Source organism: Vidua macroura, chromosome 3, assembly GCF_024509145.1.
Source record: "Vidua macroura isolate BioBank_ID:100142 chromosome 3, ASM2450914v1, whole genome shotgun sequence".
Classification (NCBI taxonomy): Eukaryota; Metazoa; Chordata; class Aves; order Passeriformes; family Viduidae; genus Vidua; species Vidua macroura.
In genome coordinates, this window is record NC_071573.1 from 8,354,759 (window position 1) to 8,375,579 (window position 20,821).

General features: G+C 42.2%; 1 protein-coding gene across 2 annotated transcripts in view; it reads right to left on the reverse strand.

Annotated features, from left to right (window-relative positions):
* The window catches only part of ISM1 (isthmin 1), a 40,780-nt gene extending 20,177 nt beyond the window's left edge, over positions 1-20,603 (reverse strand). Inside the window, exon 1 of one of the 2 annotated variants that reach the window (XM_053974237.1) lies at positions 20,460-20,603. In XM_053974237.1, the coding sequence (XP_053830212.1) occupies positions 20,460-20,588 (129 nt within the window). In that variant the 5' untranslated portion in view covers positions 20,589-20,603. The remainder of the gene's footprint in view (positions 1-20,459) is intronic. The other variant, XM_053974236.1, reaches the window with a different exon arrangement.
* Positions 20,604-20,821: the final 218 nt, after the last annotated feature.

Genomic DNA, 20,821 nt, shown 5'->3' on the forward strand with positions numbered 1-20,821 from the left:
GGTCTTGAACATCTGAACCTTCCTTCCTCTGGGATCTCATTTTCATGTTTGCCTAATGGTGGGATTGAATTTCACCAAGCTGTAGGTCAGCGGTTAATGATTTTGTTATTGTTGAGCGTACTTCTGGGTTTTGTAGTATCTTACAGCAGGCTTCCTCTGAACCAGTAGCACTGCTGCCACTGCCTTTGACCTCACCAAGAAGACACATTTAGTATCAAAACACTGGCTCCCTGCTCCCTGGGTTAGGACTGCCTGGGGACTTGGGGAAAAAACAGCAGAGAAGCCAAGTCTTCTTATGGAAAAAAAAAAAAAAAAAGAAAAGAAAAAAAAAAGAAAAAAAAAAAAGAAAGAAAAAAAAAAGCATAGATCAGATTCAGCACAGGTTTTGGGTTTGACTCAGCTGAAAAATTTTAGCTTGAGGTCTTAGTATGACTGCCTGGGGAGTTTTTATTTTGAGTTCATAAAGAGACAGCAAGCATGGAGAGGGTAAATGTTAAAGACCTATCTTTTAAAACAAGCACAATTAAAGTGGAATGGCCACATGTGGTTCTGGCTCTACTGAAGCATATTTTTGCCAGCATTTCTGGTTAAACACAATCTCCATCCAGCTCCCCTGGTTCAAATTAAGCCACAGCATACCTTTAGCTAAGCTCTCAGATAGATAACAGCTCCAATGCCTTTTTTTTTATTTTGTGTTTATTTGCTTAGAAGGTTCTAAATTGACCTTTAAAGGGATGTTACAATATAACCTGTGCACATTACAGAAAAATATTCACTGAGTTAAAATAAATTAAGCTTGAAGAATTAATCTCAGACTAAGTGAAATTGTCTCAAGTAAAAATGAAGGTAGTTCTTCTCTACCCTCCTCACTGCACGCTATTTGTAAAGAGCAAAAACAATTTAGCAGAATTAATATGTTGTATTATCATTCCCAGAATAGCTACAGTCTGAAAGTGCCAAAACGGTAATTTTATACATTTATCTACAGCACAGATACAAATTTTGAATTAGTGTACGTGTGCAGTGCTAAAAATGCGTATACTCCTGACAGTCTGCTTTGCTTGAAGGCTAAAACAGGCTCTTCTCTTTGCTGGAGACCAGGAAGGACTTTCAGATGCCTTTGGTGGCCCACCCGTTATTCAATACAAAGCAGAAAGCAGATCACACAGCAGGAAGCTCTGGGAAATTAAACTGACGGCCACTTAGCTAACTTTAGGTTCCTTACTCATATGCTATTGCTTTAACTTAACACTTTTCAGATAGAATTTAACATGCTTGGTTCATGAGGATTAAATGGCTTTTCAGTTATGTCTGACTAACAACAGGGCATAATAGTGCTGTGATTAAATTACTTCAGTTGGGAACAAAAAAAATGTGGTACTTAACTATTTTTAGTGGGGTATCATGCCCATAATCTTACCTTTATTAAAAATAAAGTAAGATTTTATTAAAAACTAATAAAATTCTCACATAGGATTCCACATTTTCCCTATCTGTCTGCTCCTTCAGGAGCATCCTGATTCTCCACATACCATGCAGCTAGAGCTGGCCAAGGCCTTTGGGGACCCAGATTTAAGTCTCTGACAAGAGTTGGTCTGTGATCCTGACAGGTCACGGTCTGCTGGTGCCTCGGTGGGGGTAACAGCACTTCCCTTCCTCACTGTGATGTTTGAGGGGAGCTCAGCAACTACAATAATAAGGGCTATATAAAAAGTTTTTAATAGTGTCAAACAGATGGAATATCACATGGAGTTAGTTAGGAAATTGTCATGGTGAAGTAATGACATCAGGCTGATTGGGCCCACTACCAAGCTGCTTGGGGCAGGAACTGTCATTAATTACAGACCGAGGAAGACGGGGCTGCTTGACATTGGAAAGAAAAACAGAGGGAGGACAAGATAACTACTCCATCCCAAAGGCTGCTGCAGGCAAGAGAGGATGGACCACTCTGCTTGCCCAGGGTGGACATCACCCAGAGACACAGCAGGTACACATTTCTGATGGCAGCGACTGCCAAGCCCTAGAGTGGGACATGGAGCTCGACTTCAAGAGCAGGGTTGGCTGTTGCCTGGCAGGAATGACCCAGATTAAACAGTGCTCTGCCTAGAGGCAGTGCTGTCTCTCACAGTCCCTTTTGCACTAGGAAAGCCCAAGACAGGAGTTCTTGGGCCTCTGTGTTGTACTGCAACACAGGCAAGTGGAAATGCTCAGTATGTGCGATCATTCCAGTTATCTGCTCATGGTACGATGAGTGAACGGACATTTGTTTCCAGTTAATAAAATGAAGAGAATGTCCATTTTTTAGGAAGATACTTCTTGGTGTCACGTCTAAGCTGACCTGCAGTATTATTAGAAATGTGCATTTCTGGTAAAAAGATTAAAGAGGCTGCCACAAATAAAAGTGAGCTTGAACTGAGCTTGAAGAGACTATGCTCACCCTGTGCTACTGCATTAGCTCTGCAAAGGCTCTTCCAAGACCCATATAGCAGAAAAAGTGTGTTCTTATTGCGATGCCAGCATCCTTTCTGAAGAAAATAGGGTTTGTGTTTCAAAGCTAACAGATGAAATTTGATTTTTTTTTTTTTAAAGGGATATTCTTTCCTTATTTTTACGTTATTTCCCATGTTTATATTTCACACTGTTTATTTTTAGGTGTACACAATTTTATTACTGATGCTTTTGGGAAAGCAATGTTATTTGCCTTCCTTTAAAAGCTATGTCACTTCATTCAGAACTACTGACTCACTTTCTTTGAAGTTATGACATTTCTAATTCAGGCACACTGGTTTCTTACTCAAATGATGCATCTGCTCTAAATATTTTAAGATAAAACACTTTTCCCCTCTTCATTTAAAAGGATTATTCACAATGTTTAGACTTTCCATTAAGATGATTTTAAGAGGTTACTCATACTGGCTGTAAGCTACAGTTCTGCAAGCCCTGTGGGATCAAATAATTATAGAAGTTCCTAGTATAAAAACAGGTTAGGATTTTTGAGTGTTCCAAGTGTGGACAGTATATAAAGGCAAGAAGATATAACCCACTGTTATGCATTGTGTGACAAAGCAATGAAATAAACCCTTGAGAGAGAATCTGACACATTACAGAATAACACACCTTGCAACACCCATCTCTGAAAAAGGGAGGGCAATAGGTCAGTACATATCAATGTGTTGGTGTCCATCTATAAACCACAAAAGAAGAGCAGTTCACAGGGATTTTGTGAGGATAATTTTCAGTGCTGGTGATCCAGGTGGCAGGATTTAAGACTCCAAGGGACAACCCCGCATGCAGGAAAAATGTTCGGCCTGATATTGCAGATTAATTCTCCAATAATCAGATTGGTATTTTAACATCCTTTGGCTTTCCCATCATGTTTCTCCCTCTGTCACAATAGACATGAGGTGCAGGGAAATGTACTGTTTCTCTTCCCCACAGAGAAGCTAAACAGAAATGGGAACTTGTAAAAATACCAAACTAGGGAATTTCTCTGCAATTTTGGCAAGTAAGGAGTCCATCTCCCTCCTTTCTTCCTTATTTTAATACCATTTCCAGTTCTGGAAAAACAACCAAGACAGAGGGTAAGTGAGGAAAAACTGTAGATATACAAAATATTCTGAAATAGTTGCTCTTTCTCTGCCCTTGGTATTTATTACTTTCCTTCATTCACTCCCTACTTGCCAAAGCAAGGGCACATTTGCAAGCACTGCTAATTATGGAGTTGAGAGGATTTTAGAAAACTGATACAACTCATATTCTAATAGCTTCCAGTGAGCAAGGGCATCTATTACTAAATCCCTGCTGCAGCTACATTGTTTTCTTATTTCTTGTATTCTCCTTTGAAATATCTTGTAAAATGATCTTGACAAGACGTCTTAAATTGAAAACCAAGGGTCTGTCACTGCACTTTCATGATGCACCTGTACAGCATCTTCAACCACCAGCAACAAATGACTTTTATTTATTAGGAAACTTCACAGATGCTATATTGCTATCAGAGACAAAATGAGGCATGAGGCCTGAGGCCTTCACAGAAAACCATTATAGCCATTAGGACTGGTTTCATTTCCCACCTGCCCAAACAGATTGTTTTCATTTTGAAGGCTGTCGTGGGTTTTCAAGTTCGTGCTAAATGATCACTTTAAACCAGTCTTGGGAGGCTGAGTAACACACCAGGATACTACATGAGACTCTTAGCGCCACAGATCCAAGACGTGTAATGAACTTGGGTGATCTAATTCCAGGAATTTATTTATGTTTTTCATCTACCATGAGTATAAACAGCACAGGACCTATCAGGCATGTTAAAGGAGCAGGCAGTGAGGGTAACAGCTGAGAAACATTATCAGAGATACACAGAGAAAGATTTCTTTTATGATTAATGCCACATACAGTCCAGGCAGTCAGACAGGAAGTCAGAGACCAGAGGGGTGTTACATCAACCACTCCACTACTAAGACATTTTAATTTTTCCTTAAAATGAGCTTGCCACTCACTCACATATAGCAGTAAACTGAAAAACCTTACTTATCTTTAGAAAACTGCACAAACTAATTGTTCCAATAATAAAAAGTGCATTTTAGATAATCACTGCTAATAAATAATTTAAAACAGATGGCATTGGCTTGTATGTACACAATTGTTTTCACTAAGCAGGTCCAAAATAGAGCATCTGCTTTAAACATTGTGCAAATAAAAGATGAATCACTGATAACAGTTGGTAATATAATAATAACAATAACAATAATAAAATTCTGTTAATCATGGTCTGTTTTAATAGTTTTCTATTATTCTCCAGTTCTCCAGCAAAATTGGTAAAATGACAGTGCAAGCAGTTCTAACTTGCAGTACATCTGCCTGTGTGACTGTGTGGCCATGGATTACTAAATCCAGTCACCCATAGTGTACTGCTCTGGGACACGCGAGCTTCAGAGCCTGTATGGCTCTTGAAGAGATTTTGTCTTTGTGAAGAATAGGATGGAGTCACAAATACTGCTGCAAGAAGTTCATGGCAAAACATCAATCCACAGTCACTGCTGAAGAAGTGCTCTCTGCAGATGCTGGGTGCCAGTGGTAAAGTGAGGTGCTTGGGGTGCCCCAGTACACACCCAGTCCACCACAGCTGGTAGTCTGCTGTATGCTGAAATAGCTCTCAGGAGCTGCATACAGCAGAACCAGGATCTCAAAGCATTTGGGCACATTTATCACAGAATCACAGCTTTTGAATTTTAGGGTTTCGACACTATAAGCTTGTCTGTGTAGCCCTCATGGCTACACAGAAAATCTTGATGACTGAATGTGTAGCCAGGACATGTGTTATGACTGCAGAGATGCTCAGGCTGTAGGGTTCAGGGCCCCTTCACATCTAGGAAGTACCAGACAGCTCTTTTGAGGCACGTGGCTAACACTACGTCAGGACCCTCTGCAGAGGAGGAAAGGTCTGTTGCCTTGTTTGACCTTATGAACTGATACCTCCTGAGTGCCAGAGTTGCTCTAACACCATTCTTCCCCTACTGAGCCAGTTTATTCACTTGCAGTTGCCAAGCTTTGGTCCATCCTTCATTCAGATTCTGCTTGGGAGTTTTGCTCACCGAGCTTCCTGCCTCCTCCACAGCCCTGGCAAACAGTGGGTCCACATCTGAATAGTTGTGGCAGACAATGTTTTTAACTCTGAGCTTAAGAAGAAAACCAACCATATTATACTCAGATCTGGCAACCTTTTGCTACATGTTGTGGACACACATTTCACATCACAGCTATTTTTTATGCTCTGTTGTTTGCTTGTATTTCATGTTTCATTCAGCTGGAAAATACAAACAGTATGGTTCAGCTTGGAGGTTAAGAACTGCCAGTTTGTATAAACACTTTGATAATAAAAACTTGGTGGTGATTACAGCTCAGTGTCTGCTGGAAAAAAACAGAGGGCTTTTAGCAAATTTTCTGATGTAGTACAACACTGGTGCTTTGTTCTTCAGCATATCTGCTTACCCATCCAGGGGACAGCCAAGCACACAGAATTGAATTGTGTACAGCTTTGACAGATGCTCAGTGTCAAATTTTACTTCTAGTTGCCTAAGCTGCTGATAAACATTTAGTTATTCTTCATGACTCTAAAGATTTCCCTGTAATCACTGCCTGGCTGAGCTCTCCACACAGGACATAGTGACTGTGCAGCTGAACAGGCAAAGGTACAGCTGAAGAGTAGCCCAAGTATTCTATGCCAGTAACCTGTGGTGCCAAAATGCAAATTCTTTAGAAGTTCTAATTCTTTTTAGGCCTTATTAAAGGCTTGCATAAAATCAGTAGTAAAATAAAGCTTTAAAATAGAATTTACTTATACCATTGCTAAATTTAATTAAACTAGTTTAATCTCACCCATCATCTGAAATCTGCATCATAATTTACACATTAGGTTCCAACAGAATGGGAAAAGGTGCCTTAAGCTGCAATCAAAACTGCAAAGGAAATTCAGAATATTAATACTTTTTGTACACAGCCCTTTTTTCAGGCTTTGCAGGTCAGCAAACAAAACATCAGTGTAAATGAAAGAGAACAAACATACATCTCAAGCTATTTTCCTGAGTTTTAAACTATGTCCTTCTGCAAGTTTATTCTACTAAATCACTATGGCTAGGATTTCACTAGGTGAACCATCTTTAATAAGTGAAGTTTTTATCTCTCCCTCGCTAAAAGAGTAACCTTATTTGAAGCCTTTTCAATTTCCAAAGTTGCCTTCAGCTGTTAGTTTCCAAGAAACAGCTATTCCCAGCCTCCATGTCTCCCTCTCATATGCCACTGAATATCCACCCTATGCTTTCAAAAGTGTCTATGACTCTGGCTGTGTTAACTGGCAGATGTTTTTAGAGACTAGAAAGTGTTTAGTCCCCGTGGACTAAAAGTTACATGATGACTTCATCACATAAGCAAAAGCTAATGACGGGAAAGCAAGAAAGCAGACAAGTGTTATATTCCAAAAACATGATGTTTCCTGTGCTTCTGGCAAAGCTACTTCTGTGCCTGAAAAAAAAGCAAATCACTTTAGTCTTGGTGCTCAAAACACACACACCATCAAATGCCTGAGAGAGAATTTATGTGCCTCTCCCTTAGCTGCCTTCCCCACCAATACTCACTTTCCTTTGGCTGGAAGTGAGAGGGTGAAGGCAGAGGAAAGGCAGTGTTTGTCCACCTTCAATATCTGTGCACCAACTATGTGCCTAACAGCACTCGCTGGAAGGGGTTACTACACCCAGGAGTTTACAGCAAAACAGCAGCAGAAATCTGAGCGGCTGCCTCAGGACCACGCACCTCAGCTCCTGCAGGGAAATACTCTTTCAAGTGCACAGCTTTACCCTCTCTGTTTAGAAAACTTTGGAGACTGATACAGGAGCAACTGCAAGTAATTAGCATATATGGCATCTGCACACAGAGGCAACACTTGCTGTGGTTCCATATCAAGCCATCAACAGTGGACATCATGCTCTCTCTTTCCACCTCCCTGAGCTGCCTGAGTGACAGATCAAGAAACCAGAGGACGTGGATTCACAGGAGAAAGGCCTCCCTCCAGTGACATGATGGGGAAGAAGAGCAAGTGAGTTGATAGGCAGCACACCATGGCAGGACACGGTGAAGACCCTTCTCTGTCTAGGAGGGGAGAAAGGATGTGCCCTGGAGAGAAGCGCGAGCTTTTTGTATCATGAATTCAATGCATGTATATATAAATTTTCCTAGAACAATTAGGGACGGGGCTATTTCCTAGAGCTGATTAAAGAAGCATGACTTGATTTTCAATTTCTAACGACTCGGGGGGCATTCCAATCGACTGCAGACAGGAAATGAATACCATACATGCAGTGAACAAGGCAGATGCTTTTGAATCTGACACTTACGTGAAATGAAAATATCTTCATTTCTGTCTCCCTTCCACCCCATGATCACTAGTTAGTTCTGAGCTATTTTTAGGATAAATGGCTTTATTTTTTAAAGTTGTTACAGTCTTGGCATGTGCCTGAAGCCACCCAGATGCCACCGACAATAAAGTGTATGGGGAGCAGGCAAAAAAACATCTTTAGATTAGTCCCAGCAGCCCAAAACAGCAGCAAGGTAAGAGAGTAAAGACAAGAAGCTCAGTTTTGTGTATCCTCACCTACTCTGGTGAGGAACAGAGATGGGACCCTCGTGGATAAGCCATATCCAGAGAGGGAGAACAGCTCTATGCAAAGAGAGATCCCAAAGCAAAACCGGCAGAGGCACTGAAGGCTATGGCTCAGAACTCACTTCCAGCTACTTAACTCTGCAAAAGAGACAAATACATATATATTCTCCTCATACAGCTCTCACAAGCAAACTGCAATAATTGTCATGGTAGTATTATGGGATTTATAACCCAATATAACAATATAATTGTTGCTCCTTTTATCAATGGTAGCAGTGCGTTTCAGGCATCTCTTTTCCCCCACTTAGTCCATATGTGTGCAAACACATGATTTAAGCTGCATACTCCTCTTGTATTTTATTGTAGGATTAGGACAAAGGAAGAAAAAAAAATCAGAGAGGTGGTATTAATCTGACCCTTACTCTGATGTTATGCAAATAATGAGTTTATCTTGATGTTAAGACAGCCAAAGCTGTATTCCTAAGAACATGAAAAAACAATTCTTGCAGGAGACAGAAGAAGAAAAAGGGATGGGTAGGTGAGAAAGGCAGCTTTGATTTACATTATTCAAAATGCCATGAATGCCACATCAAAGAAGAGCAGGAATGAAATTCACATCCACTGAAGGATTTCAGCAGCTTTTTCAGAGCTATTGATCTCTCAAGGGCAAACCCTTTTAAATACTACGTGATGCCTCTAACTAGCCAGAACTCTCACCTTTTACTGGCTGAGCCTGATGGAGTTTACTTTCAGCAGCTGAGGAAAACAGAAACAGCCAAGACAATACTGTATCTGGGTTTTATGTAGGACATACAGAACTGAACACAGAAATAGAAGGTGTGCATTTTCTGCACTAGATGTTGCCTCGTTACATCTGCTGCAGAAAATGGCCATCATGGTAGATGTTAACTAAAAACCAGATTCCCCACTGACAAGCCATGTGTTTGGTGATCACAGAGTGCTTTGTCTGAGGACAGACTGCTGTCACCCTTATGAGAGTTCTGGGCAGGGTTTGTTTGCTCAGTGCTGAGTTACAAAAAATACAAAGTCACCTTGTATTTTGTGCAGGATGAAGGTGGAATAAGACATCTAAGGAGCTACTGCAGCTCAGCTGGCAAGCAGTGACTTGTTCATGAGTTTGGACTCATTGGTCTAATCTGAACACCTAGAAGGCACGGGATCCAAACCTAAATCAAGTGCTGAACTGTCAAATGCATCACGGATTGGCATCTTCCCCTCACCCCTTCCCTTCCCTGGGACAGGTGTCTTTGGAGTCTGGTAGACAAGCTTCCCGGTGTTTTGCCTTGTCAGTGGACTTCAGGATCATGCCTTAAGCAAGAGCCACTGGAATTTGGTGTAGTAAAGCAATTCAACCTGATCCAGCCCCAGATGGTTTCCTAAGAGCTGCCTTTGGACTTCTGATGTGGATCCCCTTGCAGCAGGCTCATTGCTGCTGCCACCATCACATCCCTGAGAACACTCCCTTCATGCTGCCTTCCACATTTGCTATGCTGCACACATGGCTGCAATGGCACATTATGGATTATTTGTCTCTTTCCAAGCTCTTCTCACATTTTGAAGCCCATCTGCTCCCACCAGCACTTAGCACATCTTGGTACCTTGAACATTTTCAGGAAATGGATGACCCTTTTCCTCCTGCATGTTTGGATTGATAGCTACTGCTGCTACCATTTCAATACACATAAAAATTCTCCAGGACTCTACCAGGCTAAACATCTCATCTGAAACCTCTCTCACTATTCTTTTGGTACACCTGATGTCACAGGCAGTGTGGCTGCCCTGGGTCCCGTTTGAGATATATATTCACAAATGTTAGATACACACATATCAAGTCCCTCATTCTTTCCCAATAAAAGCCTGGACTCTAAAGCACAAGGTGAGGAATAGATACTCTATTGGCCAGCTGCAGTGAGCCTTTCATAAATAATGCGATGATCAACCCCCAAAGCGGAAAGCAATACCCCAGAAGCTCTGTCCTGCCTGAAAAACATCTGTTTTCCTCTTGTAGAAAGGAATAACAAGATAGAAAAAGTCAAATGCTGAATGCCTAAACAAACTGAATTAAGAAGAGATGGTAGGAGTAATGATGGATGAATTGTAAGCCACCTGCAAATGTTAAAGTTGCCGTACTCTTCTGCAGAATATTAAGCTTATACTGCAAACCTCCAATAGACAGGGACTGTGCTCTATAAAAATCAAGATGAATGCAGGCTTGTTTTTATATTATGGAGGTCCTAATCCTCCTCCTCCTCTGCCTTTGCTCTATTGTTACAACATCAAAGACCAACTGCTGGCCAAGATACAGTCAATATGAAAAGGGCGACCAGCAAATTTACTGCTTGACTTCATTCCCTTTAAATGGAATAGGCACCATGGCCCTTTTTCAAAGTCCAATCACAGACATATATCTTTTTTATTGGACATCATGTACAATAAAGTGAAGCTGTAACTTGGAAAAAAAATAGAACACCTTAAAAAAATCCCATGAGGTGAACATTCCTTTATAAAAATATCACTGTGGTTACATGCTTTGAAAAACTCCGGGCACTTCACAGGGCAAAAGGCATGGACTGCCTAGGTTATAGTTTAGCTAAGATGCATACCCATGCCTGATATTGAGTTGGTTTCAAAAAAAAAAAAAAACCTCAACCAACTAATAAAAAGCTATATATTTAAGACAGAATGCCAGTGTCATTCAAATAAACTGTAATGGCAGCATTCATGTCACAAGAATCATTAACTGCTTTATTATAGCCTGCTCTGTGCAGTGAGTCTTTACAGACTTCTTCAGTCCAGAGAATCTTAAAATCAGGAGCACAAAATGCTGATATACAGACTGCATCTTAAACAACTCCAGTCTGATTACTGAGGTAACTTCCAGAGGCACTTTCAGATGAGAGTTGTGTCAGCAGGCATTAAAGATAGCAACAGTTTTATTGCTCTCATCTTCCTAATCAATTCCTATATCAAATTCTGGCTATGAAATTAAATAGTGCATAAACAATTTACATGATGCAGGGGGAAAGTGTAGTGGGGTGTTACAGAATCTATGCTAGACAGCTATGGTTTTAATTTTCTGTTTTAAACTATTAATAATTTTTGTTTCTTTGGGTAGCTTGTGCAAATAGACATTAGTAGATATCTGGTTACTAGTGTTATATCGAGACCAATCTCACACTTATTTTAAAATCCTGCACTGATGCATATAGCAGGTAAAACTAAGCAAATTTATGTTTTATCTTGATAAACTTCAGCAGCTGCTTCCAGTGGAGTAATGATGGTTTCTTCTGGCAAAAACTGCTGCTGCTGGGTTACTTTTGAGGCAATAAAGATACCAAAGCTGTGTAACTAATTTTTGAAGCACTAGCTTAAAAAAATAATTGTCTTATCACTAGGTCCTCTTCCCTGTTATTTCTGTTACAGTTTCTCTGCTGTTACGTCCTTCCATCACAGCCTGCAGCACATCTCTTTCAGTGCAAGGACTTCACCTCCTGCTCACCGTTCCTGGGTATTCCTCTGTTCGAGGAGGTGTTTTGACTGAGTGCCCAACCTCAGTACCTGAGTGCCCAACTCAATGAGAATGCCAAGGCAAAATGCCTGAAAGGAGTATTCAGGAAGTTAAACCTGTCCCATGGATGACATGGATCCAGTGACAGCTCCTTAGAAGAGGAGGAATCCACTTTTCTTAGAGTGGCTCCAGTGGTAGAAACAGATGGGGCACTATTTGGCTTTTACAGATACTTACAGAGAACTCACTGGTTTTGTCATGAGAACTGATCTCAACAACCATGCTGGCAAAGAGGAAATGTTAATCTTCCCAAGGAAGAAGAACTGCTGTGGAACAAACACCTGGATTTTTCAGTGCAAAGAAACATAAGAGATGGAAAGTAATTCATGCAATATGAAGAAAGCCACATGCCAAGGCCCAGCTCATCTTTATGGATGGAGGTCCTGATGACATGTGCTATGTGCTTATCAGTTCTGTAAAAAAACTGAGCTTTGAAAGACTCATATTCAAGAGGATCTTGGCTCTGCAGCTGACACAAATCATTGACTTGTCTTGCTTTGTGGAAGTTAGTGGAACAAGGTCAATTTAAACACACTGAGAATGCAGATCTAGCACAGAAGCATAAAAGCCAAGGGATTTTTGAACTCCTCCTGCCTTTCAATGTGCACTGACTCCACCAAGAGTGTGAGAGAAAGATTTCATCCCTGATTTTTCCCTCTCATCTTCAGGAGCACTTCCCTACATTAAAGGCTTTTAGAGATGAACAACTCCAGACCTGCTTTTGTCCGGCTAGACTGCTAGAAGAGAGGAATAAAAAAGATATGACCCATGTCTATGAGTTCTCTAAGCACTTGAAAAACAAGGACAAAAGGATAAAGGAACTGCTTACCAGTAACGCCCACACCAGCTCCTCTAACCAAGCATTCTGGTGCCACAGAAGTGACCACTGTGGTGAGCCATCCCTTATTACAATAATAAGTTACATTTCACTTTGTTTTCTTTCTTTTTCTGGTATTTCAAATCGAAAGTTCATGGAAATACAAACACTGGAAATATTCTCTTCTTGCTGATGTACCAGTGAGCTCACTACGCTGTTTCTTGGAAATGTTATTCATCTCTATGCTTTGGACTATGAATTTAGCCTGGCATTTACTGTCTTTAAAACTTGTAAAATAGGCACAATGGCCTTAAAGTGCAACAGTAACCACTGCATCATTGAGTGCTTCCTTCTGCCTTTTACTGAAGCACTTTGTATTTTTCACTTTAAAGTTACACTTTATTATTCATTCCTGAGAGTGTCTCTATTCAGGCTGGAGACTGCACATTGCTCACAAGCTACACCACAGTACTGGAAAACCTCAACCTCCATAAGCTTGGGTTGACATTTGAAGCAAAATAAGGGGAAAAAAGACACCACTGAAAAATAATACCTTTAAAAAGTCACCTTTCTGATAACTGAACATTATTCAGTCAGTTCAAAGGGCTTTTATGTAGTGTAGTCTTAAAGCAGACAGCAAGGTAAGAATCTTAACGAAAGGACCAAATAAGCACTAACCAACACTGTGAAGAGAACAACAAGGCTCAACTGGGTACCACCACATCTGTTTGCAAGGAACACTGGCAAAATACCCAGAAGAGCATAAAGCAACCAACACTGACAGTTAAACCTGCCAAAGTGGCTAAATCAGGATGTAAGAACCGAGCAAAATTACATGGCTTCAATTTTTTAGGTTTACGCTTGTGTAAAGAAATATCTCAATTGTCTATCTATATATTCAAAATATGAGTGTATTTCAAGATTTTAAAGTAATGCAGAAGAATGTAAGCATAAGAGAAGAGTGGCAAAATAATTTCCTAGCATTACTTGCACTCTGTGCACTTTTACATAATAAAGGAAAACAAAGGAAAAAATCTTAAGCATGAATGTTCACAAATCAGTGCATCTTAGAAAACATAAGAGATTTGCAAACTGATTTTTTCTTCCCACTGGAATACCTAGCAATGACTGGATTTTCAGAAGTCATCTCTATCACATATGATTTCAGAAAGTTTTCAAACATACACATTATGTTGGCAGGCCAAGCCTGCATTGTCTGCATCATTATCAATACTACTGCCTGCTGGACTTCACTTTCTATGAAGTTCTCAGATGCTGTGACATAATACAGCTGGCGTTTCCACCTTATCGACAATTCTTTCATTGTTTTCTTTGAAGGAATTTTCCACCATTTTGGAACAAATTCAGCATTGATTACTGATACAGAGATGTTGTAGATATGAGCAGAGACAAAAGAACAATGCTGAATTCAAACCACAGTTCCCAATTTACATCCAACATAACCTGTACTGGTTAAATAGATGTCTCATCAGCAAAGGAATTCCACAGCACAGCAAGGTGTCAAATAGCTCACTATGCTGAACCTCCAAGTACTGGGGCTTTGTTACCTACCTGAAGGTCATAACAGTGATGTTACAAACCACAGGGAGTACACACTGACCAGCACCACATAGCACGATGATGAAGAAATTGTTGAGGCCACCAGCAGAGCTGCAGCTCTAGGCCTCCTCTTTTTGTGGGCAGCTGGCACTAGGAAAGGACAGAACAGGGAAATGGGATTGAACCTAAGGGTTGGCAACCAAAGCAGGAGAAGCAAAGTAGAGAGTTTTATACCAATCAGGTAAGAGCAAGGGGTCAGTAGCAGAATGGTTGTATCACTGTTATAGCTGCCGTGACCAATTGTGTTCTCCCTGTGTAGAACAAACTTCTCTACACAACCAACAAGAGTTAAAAATAAAAGCTACTCCAGAACTAGTGCTGGTTGTCTATGTTAGATGAAACAAAGTGGAAAGTACCAATACAGCTCCATCCAGAATCTCTGTACCTGCACCTGGCCTCTCCACTCTCACCAAAGGCAATCACTACAGCTCTAGACTGGCCCAGGAGGCAGTTTCAAACCTACCACTCCTTGCATTGCCATGAGTCTTCTGTTCAGCCACAGGGCTCAAGCCCCTGGTAGCAGGTTTCCCTTTAACCCCTTTGCCCTCACACACAGCCTCAGAGCACAGTAAGGATCAACTGAGAGAAGAGAAAGGCAAAACAAGGAATGTCACTGGACCTCTCCCTGTAGTAGTCACTGTGTTTTGTGTTTGGCTCCAGGACCATGGGAATGAACATGAAGACACTGTGATGGCCCAGGATGAATTTAGAACACACACTTTGCTTTTTTTCTTACAAATAGCCCAATACTATAAAGAGCTGGAAAACAATCCTAAATCTTGCTCAAAACAGAAATAAATAACTCAAAGAGATCCTTCAGTATGAAGCGCTAAGAAAAAACTGCTCTGATCTATAGTTACAGAGACAAAATAGAGAGGCACCTTGTGATTTAATGCCAGGTATTTATCAGTGATGATCCAAGATAAGCAGTACAGTGACTGTTAGCTGTTGAGCTTAAGAGATATTTAGCAAAAGATGCCTCATCCAAACATCTTGGTAAAATTTAACTCAGGAAGTTACATTCACACCTGCCTAATATTGTTCCTTGCAGGCATAACTAAAATATTCTTGGATACCTGTGCTGAATTATTGCAGTAGTCTAAGATGCTGAAAATCTTGCCACATCCTACCCTGAAGGTGTAGCACTTTCCCACCAAGGATACTTTAGTTTGCTATGAAATTAATCAAAGTTATAGGTATGAACGGAAATTTAATTAATGCTTTCTGGAGATTTCTGGGAGCTGGATTTGAAAGGAGAAAGAATGTCTCCTGGGAGCAGTGGATCCCAGAAAATGGTCCTCTGCTCAGTGCAGCAACCTCAGTCCTTCACCCTTGTTTCCCATTTTATCCTTTGCTTCCATGCATGCAGCAGCAGCACACGTAAAGCTAATCACCCTTCCTTCCCCCTGGATCCTGGAACAAGCCATAGCCCAACAGCAAAACCACTAAAGAGCACACACAGTTCCCTCCCTTGGGAGACGAGAGAATGAACTGCACATGGTCTAAGCCACTGCTAAATCTTAGTACATAGCTGGAGGTACATATGCCAAAGGGTGAGCCTTAGTTAAGAATCTACACAGAAAAGCTGAGAACAGGTAGGTTTCAGTGTCACTGCCAAAAAGCACAAAACAGCATCCCCTGCAATGAGGAACTCACCAAAAGAGATTCTGGGTTACAGAGAATCAGCCTGGCCAATTCGCAAGCCACCTGCTCTGAAAGCTATTAATGTATAAATGTATAAATATATATGTATATTTATACAATGTATAAATGTCTCTTAAGGCAGAGAAGGATTTAGGGTTCATAGTAAATATACGATGTACATCCACTACTGGCACCTTATACACGCTAGAGGCAGTCTGGAAAACAAGAAGGCAGAATGTGGAATCGACAGGTTTTCAAAGATTACTTAGATGATCAGTTCCTAATAGAGCAAACCAAATGTAAAGCTCCAGAGCTCAAATTAGCTTCAAAAAAACCAAGTCTAAAACACTCCCAAAGTAAACAGCTTGAGTCCTACTTAACTGAGGAAGCCAGAAAGCTGAAATATGCCACTTTATCTGACTGGAGATAGTTTTACAAAATGCCTGAATGCAGTACAAGGGTCAGCAAGAACACACAAGCCCTGAAAAGACTGAAATGTACCCCAACAAAGGTAGCAGACAGCACACCAATGCTAAACTACTCATGGCATTGAACTGGGGATCTTGGGAGAAAATTACGAGCTCAGCCCTGTAAAGGGCTACTCCCGCAGCTTGGAGAGCGACTCCTGTGCAACCATTTATAAGCAGCAGAATGTTTTTTCTGGTAGGGCTCAGAGAGCATTTCCAACATGGCATAATTGCTTGCACGCTTATTGAAGACAGGGACAAGGGCAGGAGCAGAGTGATTAAAAGGAAAAAAAAAAATCTGTTTACAGCATTGTGCTGCTTTTCAAATTATGTTTTCTTACACGGCTCCAGTTTTAGGCACAACTACTGAGTTTCAGGCTAATGTAATACTGGTGCAAGTATCGCAGTGGAGAATCTGACTTCATGTGCTATGGCATATATTGTTGGTGGCTCTGTTACTGCATTTTACAAGGTCATTTTTTTTGGTGTGGGAACACTGTTATTCTTGGTGTGCAAGGCCTGCTATGGAAAAATTAGAAGTGAAGGGGATAAACTTCACGATGAAATATTTTCTCTCAGAATGAAAGCACAGATTTTAGAGCATCATAAAGTATTAAAAATGTCTTCCAAAATTTATGTCCAAGCCTTCCTTTGGTTTTAGAACTATGTAAAAAGATAAAAACATACCCAAGCTGCTTTTTTCCATCTCTTAATATAGCTTCATTTGCTCTTCTTCAGAAAAGAAAGTTTGTACTTCTTTATTTCATAAATATGCTCCAGAACAGCTTCTGGATGATAATTAAATTAGACCTAGTTGAATTCTCAGCAGAAAAAGATCTCCCCCCTCCCCAGTTCTCCATTTTTCTTTTTTCCTGTCAGAAGAGATGGAAGGAAGGGAATAAAATCTGACTGAGAAACACAAGGCTGATTCCCTCTCATAACTCAAAACTGTGAGCTATTTCACAGCTCCAATGTGGATTTCCCATTTTGTGCTCATTTGCCCTGCCACAACCCAGTTCTAACAGCAGCATGAAACTGCAGCCACTGGAGGAAAACTGCATGAAACTGGAGGTCCAGCAACCATCACTGCAGCAGTGAACCAAGGGAGCCTGTGCTTGTACCTCACCCATCCCAAAGAGGACCTCAGGAGTACATCAGGATTTTCTCCTCACTGCTTCTCCTTCACAGCCAGTCACAGCAGCACAAGACAATCCCAGACATCTGGAATCTCTGGAGACACACACAGCATGGAGAAGGGCACCAAAGGGAAAAAAACAAGAGGAAGGAAAAATAACTTGCTTAATTTTAGGGTGGAAGAGGTTTTTTTTTCTATATTTCTTTCATCTCTCAGTCCAATTAATTTTTTGTGGGCAGCTGGCACTAGGAAAGGACAGAACAGGGAAATGGGATTGAACCTAAGGGTTAGCAACCAAAGCAGGAGAAGCAAAGGAGAGAGTTTTGTGCCAATCAGGTAAGAGCAAGGGGTCAGTAGCAGAGTGGTTGTATCACTGTTACAGCTGCCGTGACCAATTGTTTTCTTCCACCCTTCCAACTGAAAGACAAAAAGAAAACAAAAACTATCCTACAAAATCCTTCCTTCATTTGAAGGACCAAGGGGTGGGAAAAAGAGAAGCTCTTCCTCTCTTACTGAATCAGACTTCAAATGCTTACAAGTGTTTTAGACTATTTAAGTCTCCAATAATATTTTAAGATTACTAAGGATTCTTCCTGAATTCATTTCATGTAAAAAGGGCCCAATTCTGACTACCTCATTTGTGCAAACAGACTGCCTAAGTCCTAATACACCATGTCCTCTGTTTGATAATTGCCAGGGACTTTTGATACAAATTTGCCATGTCGAAAGACATCTAATAAACAGTTGTTGCTAAGATTACTCTTTCCTGGATTTACCACACTTCTTCAAGTGAAATTTCATCAAAAGCAACACCGATCTACTCCTCACAATCACTCCTCTCCACAAATGTACCAGGACAGAAAAACCCTGAGAGCTGTCTAAGTGCTTATATCAAAAAGTCTGACTTTGTGCAGTTTCCTTTCCCAAACTGATTCTCTCCCTGTGAGTGCAGTGCACTAGGATTTTTGCATTTACTTCAGCACGTGCCATGATAGAGCCCAAAACCTGCCAAAATCAGAAGATCCCAGTGCAAACTTCTCATTGAGATTTATATTGTGGTGCTCTGAATGGAAGAATCTGCCTGTTTAAGTGCAACTTTCTAAAGCAATAGAATCCAGCTAGCAATAGAATCCCTGGAAGTTACAAAACCAGAAAATTGATAGACTTCCATCTGTTTAACCAATTGCTCTAATCAATATCCTTTTCCCCCGTAATGTTTTGTACAGACGTTGTCTCTCAAATACATAACTGCAGAATCAATGGAGTTGGGAGGTATATAAGAATTTCAATTTTACAAATGGCAAAACATTATGAAAATATGAACTGCTAAAGCTATCACGGTGCTTAAAGGCACAGAGTTTATTAAGGTAATCTGTAAAACATCACCGAACAGAACAAATTTTTGAAGTCAACAATCTACAGGTTTTCCTGAGACAGCCAACTACAATGATAATAACCCAGGATAATTATCTGAAGATGATTTTCCTCGTTTCACCCTAACCTTACAACAGTGCTCTAAAAGGAGCTCCTCAGGGAAATGGCATCACCCAGAGTTCCCACTTGCCCAGATGTTTCTCTCATTATGTTACAAGCCTGTCAAGAAAAGGCAGATTCAGGGTTATTCTAATGATAGCAAACACCTCATAAAAAACCTCTCCAAATTTACTTTTCCAAGGAACATCATTTAAAAAGGCATTCCCTGTGCCCAGGAGAAAAGAAAGCATCATTTATAAAACATTATTACCAGAAATCTTGCAGATATTAAAAACAAACATCCTGGAATGTCAAGCCGGTGATAAAACTGCAGCGACAGCATGGTGGGGCCTTACCCGCAGTGCTCAGCTCAGCACGCCTAACCAGGACTCCCACCAAGTTCAGCAGGAGGTTTTTCTGAGTTAGGGGGACCTGACTTCAGGCTGAGACTGGGATGTTGAGCCTGCAGCTCTGCCTTCCCTCCCGTGGCTAGTGGGTTCATTTTGTGGACCACCAGCTGGGGATCCCATGCATACAGTGACCAGCACAGCCTGCACTCTCCTTACTTTTCCAAGGCTTTTATACTCTGCTGGTGCTATGATTCTTACCTAGATGATGGATGGTTTACATACATTTATGGTGATAATAATTATGACATTTTTTTGGTCAGTTTATCACATGACTTGGTAGTTGATTTTATTTTACCACTTGGATGGAGGAGAAGAGATTTGGCCAGGGCACATGCAACTGACCAGAGATTTACAAGCTTTGCCTGCAGATGTTGGTGATTCTGCAGCTTTGATCACTGTCTCCAAGTATTATAAATAAATGGCAGCATATGATACTGAATAAAAAGAACGACCTGCAAAAATACCGAAAAAGAACAAAAAAAAGTCCTTCACCTCTGTCGGACATAATACACAGTGGAGTTTCATGGGAGAAGTCTTTCAAAAGACAGGAATGGGCTAGCTGGGTCACAAGCGCTGTCCTTCACATCACGAGCACTTATGACCCTAAGTTGCTTGCCTGTTTCAGGACTGTCTCTTGATGCTTTCCAAGGAAAGCCATACACTTATTTCCAGTATTTCCTGAGACCATACACCCATCTGTTCCCCTCTCACCCTGTGCCCCCAAGAAGGGATGCCCTGGGTGGGACATGCCGTGCCTGACACGGCTGCTTCCATCCCTTGCCTGCCCCACAGGCTCCTCAGATGTGCTGGCCGTCGTCCGCTGCGGGAACACGCGTGGGAGCCGCTCCGACGCCTCCCGCAAGGCATCGAACCGCGGCGCCGGAGCAGCTCTGCCTTTGCCACCGCTGCCCCCGACAGCGTAAAGCCAAGGAGGGCGAGGGACACCCCGTAAGCGCCCGGGGAAAGCCCTCGGGCGGGGGAGCCCTCGGGATCGCGACGGGCGCGGGCGGCGTGAGAAGGAGGAGGGGAAGGCAGACGGGGCAGGTGCACGGCGCCGGCTCCCGTCAGCTCGGCCAGCCCCGCGCTGCCCGGCCGCCCCCGACGGCTCCGGGGGACGCGGGAGGGTGGTGGGGGAGGCGGGGCGGCACTCACCTGCCGCTGGCTGTGGTTGCCGGCACCTGTGGGGGCGTGGGGCTCCCCGCCGCCGCGCAGCACGGTGATGTGCAAGGTGAGCAGGAGCAGCCCCAGCAGCAGCAGCAGCTCGGCCGCCAGCCGCACCATCCTCTTGAGCCGGGCGGCTTTAGGGCCCCGCGGCGGCGGCGGCGGACGCGGAGGAGGCGGAGGAGGAGGAGGAGCCGCGGCGGCCGCCGCCGCCGGGGCCGCCACCGGAGCGGCCCCGGCGGCGGCCCCAGGAGCCGCAGGACGGGCGGCGGGGACCGCGCCGCTCTCGGCGTCGGTGGGGCGGGCGGCGGGCGCGGGGCAGCGGCGGCAGCAACAGCAGCAGCAGCAGCAGC